General features: G+C 34.8%; 2 protein-coding genes across 3 annotated transcripts; one reads left to right on the top strand and one right to left on the bottom strand.

Annotated features, from left to right (window-relative positions):
* Nucleotides 1-1,420: 1,420 nt before the first annotated feature.
* On the top strand, nucleotides 1,421-3,239 carry LOC120184431 (GDSL esterase/lipase At5g22810-like). Its single transcript, XM_039188903.1, has 5 exons — nucleotides 1,421-1,692; nucleotides 1,787-1,917; nucleotides 2,012-2,245; nucleotides 2,481-2,736; nucleotides 2,832-3,239. The coding sequence occupies exons 1-5, from the start codon at nucleotides 1,446-1,448 to the stop codon at nucleotides 3,023-3,025; spliced, it is 1,062 nt and encodes a 353-aa protein (XP_039044834.1). The 5' UTR covers nucleotides 1,421-1,445; the 3' UTR covers nucleotides 3,026-3,239.
* A 10-nt stretch (nucleotides 3,240-3,249) lies between these two features.
* Nucleotides 3,250-8,927, bottom strand: LOC120184429 (protein SAAL1-like). 2 transcript variants are annotated; one of them, XM_039188901.1, is made up of 11 exons: nucleotides 8,785-8,927; nucleotides 8,325-8,645; nucleotides 8,018-8,083; nucleotides 7,749-7,888; nucleotides 6,356-6,482; nucleotides 5,730-5,881; nucleotides 4,843-4,978; nucleotides 4,371-4,455; nucleotides 3,993-4,264; nucleotides 3,725-3,855; nucleotides 3,250-3,489 (listed from the first exon to the last, which is right to left on the bottom strand). In XM_039188901.1, exons 1-11 carry the CDS (start codon nucleotides 8,896-8,898, stop codon nucleotides 3,474-3,476), a joined length of 1,560 nt encoding a protein of 519 aa, XP_039044832.1. In that variant the 5' UTR covers nucleotides 8,899-8,927; the 3' UTR covers nucleotides 3,250-3,473. The 2 variants fall into 2 exon arrangements, with proteins under 2 accessions (XP_039044832.1, XP_039044833.1); XM_039188902.1 differs by lacking the exon at nucleotides 3,250-3,489 and having other exon boundaries at nucleotides 3,721-3,855.
* Between the last annotated feature and the right edge of the window lie 267 nt (nucleotides 8,928-9,194).

Below are 9,194 nucleotides of genomic sequence, written 5' to 3'. Positions count from 1 at the left end.
AAAAGATTTGCAATAAGCCCAAACGCTTATGTACAAGAGAAAAAGAAAATAAAAAGTGGAAGGGTTTCTCTCTTGATCTTTATGCTTGGATAGGTGTTGTAACCTTCCTTGACTTGTTTTTAAAAGTTGGAATGAGCTTGTAGCTATTTCTAGTTGTTAGGGATATTTTGGAATCATTGGGAACTTAATTTTTTATAAAATAAAACTACCTACTACAAGGAGTAATGATACTACCTTTTGGAGTATTAATATTTCCTTTGTTATATTTAAAAATATAGTTGTTAATGACCGTTGGGCTAGACCAACATTGATAGTAGGAATTTGCAATATCAATACTCCTAGAGTATTGTGGAATTTGAAGAACTTTTAAATCAATAGGTAATATCGATACTACCATAGAAATATCGATATCTCTCTTACCTTTGGCATCAGTACTACAAGAACAATATCAATACTATTCATACAATATTGATACTGTAAGAATAATATTGGTACTACTTACCCAGAAAAGTATTTTGTGTTCAAATTCTTATTTTATAGACTTTAAATTACTTTTAAAACCTTTGAACAAATTCAATCAAGTCCAAAAATATTTTTCTCTTAATTTTTATATCAAAATATAGGTTCAACAATATATGTATATCGTATATAGTTATAAAATGGTATTTAAACTATAATCAATTATTACCATAACATAAACACTAACAGTTAAATTTAAACAGAAACTCAAACAACTAGACTTGAAAATTTTTCAAATGAAATTTGAGTTATAAAATAAGATTCATAAGCTCGAATAACTCCAAAAATTATTATTCAACTCAACTCGATCGAATATTCAGCCCTAATAATAAGGGAAAGATGGGCGTTGTGAAAAACAGTGGGGGCGGGCTGTTTTGCATTTCCTGCAGGTCTCCTAATAAGAGAGAGTGTATTTGAAAGTGATTGGGGAACTGCCAGATATGAGTAAATGAGAGGGCACACCAATACAAAATAAGGTAAAAACAAAAGGTCGGTTACTGAAGATTTAGGCTTTACATGTTCGTAAATGCAAGGTCCATTATTTTAGCTGTGAATTTTGGGCAAAAAAGATGGAAAAGGGTGTAGCAGAAGTTAAGACAGCCAAAAAATGTACCTCCTCAAGACACGCCACGGGGATTTATTTGGAACTAATGCCCATTTCTTTGGTTATTTTGAATGCCAAGACTTAACTAATAATCTCAGCGAATCCTAGCTCAAATTATTCCAAGACTAGCACATGTTAAACTCACCTGCAATAGAAAAAAAAGTAATAAAAATACTTGTGATTAGGATTTAGAGTAACTAAACATTCTTCTTTAATACAAATTCCAATCATAAAATATTGAAGCAACAAAGTGTATATATATTGAACTTCATCCCATTTCAAAAATCCATAATTACCATTTCCAAGCGCTCTCAAACAGACTATGGAAATGAAGGTTTCGAGCTCTTTCATGGCTCTCTTTATTCTATTTGGGTTTGTGGTCTCGGTGGCTAGTGGACAGCCCCTTGTTCCTGCCATGTTCATATTCGGGGACTCGGTTGTCGATGCGGGAAACAACAACGTCCTCAAAACTATAATAAAAGCAGACTTTCCTCCGTATGGGAGGGATTTTGTGAATCACAAACCAACCGGAAGATTCTGCAATGGAAAATTAGCCTCAGATTTCACTGGTTTTGCTATCCCATAAAACAACTTTGAATGTCTCTTATTTTTATACTTCTTTCATCCTCTAAATGGCTTTTGTTTTATTGTTTTTAAGCACAGCTGAGAACATTGGCTTCACTGCTTACCCACCAGCTTATCTCAGTGAAGAGGCTAAAAGAAATAACCTGTTGATTGGAGCCAATTTTGCATCAGCTTCTTCTGGTTATTATGAGACTACATCAAATTTATATGTAGGCAAACATGAAACAAAGATCTGTTATTGTTTTTTTTATAGACTTTTGATATCTATCCTTTGCTTTTTTCTTTTTTTTCTTTTTTTTGCAGCATACACTGTCATTGAGTAAGCAACTAGAGAACTACAAGGTGTATCAGAATAAACTGGTGGCCATTGCAGGGAAATCTAATGCTTCTTCAATTATATCGGATGGAATCTACCTTATCAGTTCAGGAAGTAGTGATTTTCTTCAGAACTACTACATTAATCCTCTATTATACAAGTTCTATACACCAGACCAATTCTCAGATATTCTCATCGAATCCTGCGCCAACTTCATGCAGGTTTCTCTTACTTTCTCCTCGATCAAAAGCTAAAATCTGTTATGTAAAAGTTCTCAAAACATGAAAATCCGAAATAATCTAACCCTGAACACTTCCATAGTTGCATGCATTATACGAAAAGTGTTTGAAAACAATTGACACAGAAGAAAAGAAAGCTAAAAAAATAAAAAGCCTCAGGATATGCTTTTATTTGGTAAGTATACAAGTTGGTTTAATTTCAAAAGTTTTGTGACAGAACCTATATGAGCTAGGAGCAAGGAAAATTGGAGTGTCAACGTTGCCACCGTTGGGATGCTTGCCAGCAGCCATAACGGTGTTCGGGGAAGATAGCAACGAGTGTGTGGCTAAGTTAAATAGCAATGCAGTTTATTTCAATAACAAACTCAATGCAACATCTCAAAAGCTACAGAAAAAGTTTTCCGATCTTAAATTGGTTGTCTTTGACATCTACCAACCTCTCTACAACCTTGTCACTAAGCCGTCTGACAATGGTACAACATCGTTTCTTTAGTACTTATTTTTTCTACTTTATTTGAATCTAAAGTTTTCTAGACAAGGCACTGATAATTAAGCGATGATTGAACAGGTTTTGCTGAAGCAAGAAAAGCTTGTTGTGGAACGGGATTACTGGAAACATCAATATTGTGCAATCCCAAATCCATTGGAACCTGTGCAAATGCATCAGAATATGTCTTTTGGGATGGATTTCATCCATCGGAGGCTGCAAACAAGATTTTAGCTGATGACTTGTTGACCAGTGGAATTTCTCTCATTTTCTAATGAAAAAAAAACAATGTTGCTTATGTCATAAAAGGTTTGGTTCAACTTTAATGTTCCTATGTTGTCATTTTCATCTGTTTTTATTACTTGAATCATGAATGGAAAACGAACGGGTTGTAATTAGAACCTGTGAATTTCCATTTGTCTCATAAGTTCTAATTACTATGTAATAATCTAATTCCGTCACACAATAAATGAAATCATATTTCTTTTATTTGGCCCAGTAGGACACTAAAATACCAGATTTCCTTCTCGACTATTAATTTTAGGAATATATAGTGTAAATATATTATGAGGTTTAATGGTTCTGTACCTCATAAAGCATCAGTTAATTGGTTCGAAAGATAAGAAAGGACAACTCAACTATTCTGTTACAATTCACCTCTTCCTGCGCAAGTTAAATGAATGATTCATGGACTTGCAAGTTCGGTTTCCCCAAGAATGATTATTAAGAAGTATCAGATCTGCAACATGAAAATATTACATGCGTGGTCAGTAACGTGACATAACCAGGTTCGCAAAAGCAAAAAGAAAGTGCAAGCAGCAATAACAATGCGCCAAATCAGGTGTCAGTGTCTCACTAGGCACAGCTACCTGATTATGAAAATGTCTACACTGATAAATGGAATTATATAGCCAGACTATTACTCAAGCATATCAAAATACAAGAAAAAATTGCAGAAAGGATGGGGTGCTTACACAGTGTGTTTGTGACAGATACCCAACAATCTACAGATTTTTTCATCAGTAGCGTGTTCCTCAATCATATCCTTCTCGAAAGAATCCTTTAAAGCATTCCACTTGTTTAGGATGCAGGTTATCCTTCTAAGCTGTTGCAAAGGTCAAGGGAACCAAAGATATTGCAAGAATATAAATCTAATATATGAACACAATAAGTTGCCAATTCTCTGATGTTTCTTTCATGGAATTAACAGCTTTGTTGTTTGAAAGTCAAACCAAAGGATACAGCTAGAGTTCGGGCATCCAGTTTTCTGCCAGAGGTGGCCACGCTCTCAAAACCCTTGTTCTCATCAAATTGGTGATCAAAAAGATCATCTTCTATCGCATCAGATTTGCTCAATAGAATAAATACAATTTGACGTAGACTAGAAGTACTCATTTCATCCTCTCGAACTCGAACTAGTAACCTTGCAATAATGCTCCATAGTGCACATCGTGCTCCAGAATCATCAGAAGTAAATGGGAAAATATCGAGCAGTCCTTGCAAGAAAGGGAAATCTGGGTAGCCCCAAGTTGTCAATACAAATTTGTTAACAGTCCAGATCATTTTCATAATTCATAGATAAAGAGAAGCTTCTGTAGATAATAAATATGAACAATATACCCTGTGATATGTTTGAAGCTAGATCAGGTACATCAGACACAATATTTGCAATTAAAACTACTGCAGTCACACAAGAGGTGGAGATCTGAAAGACAAATTAAGAGCGAGTGTTATCATCCAAGAATTGTAAATATGTAAAACTCCAGCCAGAAAATGATGTTCGTCACATGATACAGAATCTTTCACCACGAAGAAAGATTAACATTCCTTAAACTTGGAAAAGTAAGAATGTTAAATTCAATAATACAAAAAAGCTCACCTGATGCAGGCTTTCTATTGCAGTTTATTTCACGATGCTCAAGCAAGAGGTCAGTGGAAATTAACAGGAATGAATATAGACTCTAATTCCCAGATGCAATTTAAGAAATTAATCTTCAAGCACCCAGAAAGAGAACAACAAAAACAATAATTTACAAGTCCAAAGTGTAAATCATAAATCAGTTTTTACGGTTCTAGAAGTGCTGCAAATTACCTCAACTTTATCAGGGAATTTAATCAAATCACAGACTAGTTGGAAAAAATCTTTATTTGAGCAGATTTCCAGAGAATATACATCTATAACGCAGAGGGCTTCAAGTGCACGAAGAATAACATCAAGAACAGGGTACCTGATATTGAAAGAAAACCAAACATCAAGGGATTTAGCATTCCATTATCTAACAACTAAAAAACAGTTTTTGTAGGTAGTCAACTTGTTATCAAATATAACTATTACATCCGAAGAAGAAAATTTTCTATCCCATTTTAATGCATTTGAAGCCATTAGGCAACTTCTCAAAAAATAAAAGAAGCCACCAGACTTGAAAGTTTGCCACCATATAATTCCAGATTCAATGTTGCCTTACATTCAATAACATTTTCTATTCCATCATAAAGTCACAAGCAAACAAAATTCCAAACAAGAGGAAAAATATTTTCTACAGCTCAATCACATTACTAGAAGAATGAAAACTTCAAGCACATAATAAGTTTTTGGCAAATCTCAGCCATGTGGTATCTAGGAGTTTGTTTATTCAGTTTAGTGTCACACGACTACTAGCCAGAACATTATAGATATGTCAATTTGACTGTGATCATGTTAAAACTGCTCTTTGCCGAGGCTTGTGTGACAGTAGAAATCAAACCAGTGCAAGATCAGCTTTATGGGGTGTTTTGTGGGGGGGGGGGGGATATATGCTCATCAAATCAGCCTCCCCAAAACTTTTCAACTGGATGTGTAGTTTTAAAAACTAGAAATATAAAAACACATGGAACATGGGAGAAAAAAACAGAAATAAGAAACGCTTGTAAATAGTCCAAAACAAGTGTCATTCCAAACTAAATTTCAACCCTTTCGATGCAGATAAGATAGAATTGTACCTGTCAGGCATTTTGTCATTCTTCAGTTTGCTCATCTCAAAAGCTAAAAGATTCACTAGTATACTAGCTAAACCAAGTTTCATCAAACGTGAGAGAAGAGTATGCTCAACTTCATTCTGACTTTCTAACATTGATAATAGTAGTCCAACACTCTGTTAGAAAAGCCTTCTTTAGATTCCATCACCAAAAAAACATAAAAAGAAGTAACAAATCCGGAAATGGTATATAAATGTGTCATAGTAGATATGCTTAGCAAACTTGACCCTCTTCATTGTCAACCATAAGGGCATTATTAATGACTCCACGAGCTGCTAAATTAAGCAGCAACAAGATCAAAAATATCCAATAATTCAATGTTCTCTTTTATGAGCATACAGTAAATCCAACTATTCTCTAGCAAGTATGTACTTTAACATCCTCATATATCCACCCTTTACTGAATGAAAACTATGAAACATATATATTAGTCACTCATGGTTGCTACAGAAAAGAATTCTTCAAAATCTCAAACCAGCTTTTTGAAACCAGCCATAATGTTAACGGTATTGACATGTCCCCTGTACATGTGCAAGTTCTAAAGAGTTACTGGAACTCTACATAAGACAAATTGTAGATGTTGGCATCACCTTTTCAATAAGCTGAGGATTTAATGTATTTTCCATGATCCATAGAATGCGGCTTAAAATGTGGTCAGGCTGCAATGCCTCTGCCCATTTTATGCATTCACGACCTTGGAGACCATAACTTAACAGCCTGCCGCAGAGTATGGTCCATAAGAGAGGCACAGAACCAAAACAGTAATAGCTAAATAACTAGACATGCATGTGATTAAGATGAGCAACTGAAGAACATATTACATTATGTCAATTGGATTCAGGCAGGAGTAATAATTTGACAGGAATGAGGAAACGATGAAACGTATAATACAAAAATTGAAATGAAGCAACATATAAGAAGAAACCGTGCTATCAAGGCCCCAACACACAAGAAGGTGAAATTCAGAAGGTGTATAGTTAAATCTATTACTTCATCTAAAATCTAAAAGGCATTATTTAGTTCCTGATGAATCAGTTTCACAAGCATCGTAGTTTCCATTCATTTCGACCATCCATTTTTCAGCAGTACAAATTCTTAAGTCTCCAAAATCCTTATCCTGCATGTACTTGTAGGCAGTGTTGTCAAGGCATGCACCTAGGCGCTGTGCCTTGGTGCCAAACAATGAGAGTGACTCAAACCTTTCCGGGTATGGCACATTTGATCATGCAGTGTACCCAGGCACATTCTTTTTTAGACAATAGACATAAAAAACCCATCTGACTGAAATTCTTTTTAATTTCGGTTACTTTTAACTTTTTTTCATATCATGCCCTTACTACTAAAAAGAGAACATCAAATTCTCTAATTCTCTATATGAGTGCTCAACAACAGACATGGATCATAAATCATGCATAGTGGCCAACAAATGAAAACTAGAGTTTTTGCATGTCTTGTAGATATAAGGAACCATTACTTCTAGTTTATTACCGTAACTATATGTTTTAAACTTATTTTACATATATACACAGAGACACCCACACATATTGCAGCTTACTTCATCAGACAAATGCCTTTTCAGCATCTTGCAAGCAATATATGGGTTCTAGTACCTAGAGTGTGCCTTAAGTCCCTGACAATACTGCCTGAAGGATGTGGTACTTTCATTTTAGACAAACACTTAAATAATCTTGTATCCTTCTCTAGGCATTTAATATGCTAATTACTTTACAGAGAAAATTGACCAGAAAAGGGAAATTTGAATATGTGGAAGAGTAAATTTTAATGTCTTCTGACGTAAATTCTTGTGACTGAGCATATAGTTAAGTAGTTATATAAAACAAAGAGCGCCATAACAACAGTGTTGAATAACCATGGCCTCCAGAATCTATAAAACATAGGCACAAAGGTCTGGACAGCATAGCAAACACAACAAATTCTAATGTTCAGTATGTAAACATAATATATGATTAACAAGATATTTACCGGAAAGCTTCACATAGACATTGGGTGTCATCTAAAAATAACTGATTTACCATCACAGAAATTAATCCATTTGTAGAAACTATATGCTTCATGGGAACTTCATGGCAAGCTAAATTTCCCAAGATTCCAAGACAAATCTCCTGATACAAAGAAAGAAGGATGTATAATAAACCTCAAGCATGATACATCAAAGTCTCTAAGAACCACCTAGTGACCGACTAAATAATCACAATAGGAAATTAAAAAAAGGGAGAGAATTTGTAACTTACAGTTACACGAACAGATTGGGTAACCATAAGGTTTGCTAAAAGAACATCAAGTACAAAGTTTTGCACCTGCATAGATATCACTGAGTGAGCCTATAGCAAATAATACAATGAGTAAAACTAAAAACTACTGCATTGCAGTCGAACAACATGTTCCCCTATTATTTTCAGTAAATAATCTGTCCTAATCTATGGTTTTCAGCCACCTAATCTTTATACTTCACTTTTATATGACTAATCTCCTGAAATCATCAACAATTAATTAATGTGTACGATTACTTATAAGACAATAAAGGCATATTAATAGTACCATAAGCTCGGAATGAGTTTGGTTTGCAGCAAGATCCCAAAGAACACAACCGCATTCCTCCCAAACCTCTTCCCCTGCTGATAAATGAGCAGTTCCCCCATCGCGCAAATCCCCATCGCCTTCCCCTCGAAAATCAGATTTCGTAGAATCATCAACAACCTCCCTGCTTTCACAACTATCATTTGACGAATTTACAACTTCATCAATACAATTTGATCCCCGAATTTCAGTATTACCACCGCTTCTCGGTTCAACTGGAAGAAGTTTCCTTATCAATGAAATTACGTAACTCGGATCAACTGCTGTGGAAATATCAAATAACTAAACAAAAGGGGGGAAATCTTAGCTTCAAAATTACAGGCATATTTTCAAAATTAAATTAAATAAAAAAAATAAGCTTATTCAAATTTAGAACACAAAAAAGATGAGCGAAGTGAAATCATAGCTGTTGATTAGCAACCTCATCCGGCGGTGCGGAAGGGTGATGCGAAGGGACAAAACGGTCTTTTTCGAGTTGGTCTTGTTCTTCTTCTTCTTCTTCTTCTCTCCTTGGAGCAGAATTTGATGCCTCCATTTGCTTTGGCTCTTTCGAGAAAACACAATGTTTACAGTATTTGATACTTTGATTTCCCTCTCTTTTGTTCTTTTTATTGGCTACTGAATTCTCCCCAGTTTCACGAAAAGTGCATTTTTAGGGTAAATTACTTAATTCATCACTCAAACTGAGTGACCAAAAAAGGAGTGAGAAGAAAGCTGAGTTCTGGATTAAGGGATTTACTCTTTTTGTTATAAACCAAAGAAATAAAGCAGGTAAAAAATGATAGACTACACCATTGGTCATCTTACTATTATCTCTCTCCCATTTTGGTC

This window comes from Hibiscus syriacus, unplaced genomic scaffold (genome assembly GCF_006381635.1).
Source record: "Hibiscus syriacus cultivar Baekdansim isolate YM2019G1 unplaced genomic scaffold, ASM638163v2 tig00112889_pilon, whole genome shotgun sequence".
NCBI classification, from domain to species: domain Eukaryota; kingdom Viridiplantae; phylum Streptophyta; class Magnoliopsida; order Malvales; family Malvaceae; genus Hibiscus; species Hibiscus syriacus.
Note: the sequence above shows the minus strand (reverse complement) of the source record. Positions and strands in the feature narration are given on the sequence as shown.

What these genes read in the sequence shown, in the direction of transcription:
- LOC120184431 (XM_039188903.1), top strand. Translation starts at nt 1,446, where the DNA reads ATGGAAATGAAGGTTTCGAGCTCTTTCATGGCTCTCTTTATTCTATTT. An exon ending in AGACTACATCAAATTTATAT is followed by an intron (nt 1,918 to 2,011) that starts GTAGGCAAACAT and finishes TTTTTTTTGCAG; the next exon opens with CATACACTGTCATTGAGTAA. An exon ending in CACTAAGCCGTCTGACAATG is followed by an intron (nt 2,737 to 2,831) that starts GTACAACATCGT and finishes ATGATTGAACAG; the next exon opens with GTTTTGCTGAAGCAAGAAAA.
- LOC120184429 (XM_039188901.1), bottom strand. Translation starts at nt 8,898, where the DNA reads ATGGAGGCATCAAATTCTGCTCCAAGGAGAGAAGAAGAAGAAGAAGAA. An exon ending in AAACTCATTCCGAGCTTATG is followed by an intron (nt 8,084 to 8,324) that starts GTACTATTAATA and finishes ATATCTATGCAG; the next exon opens with GTGCAAAACTTTGTACTTGA. An exon ending in CCCAATCTGTTCGTGTAACT is followed by an intron (nt 7,889 to 8,017) that starts GTAAGTTACAAA and finishes TCTTTGTATCAG; the next exon opens with GAGATTTGTCTTGGAATCTT.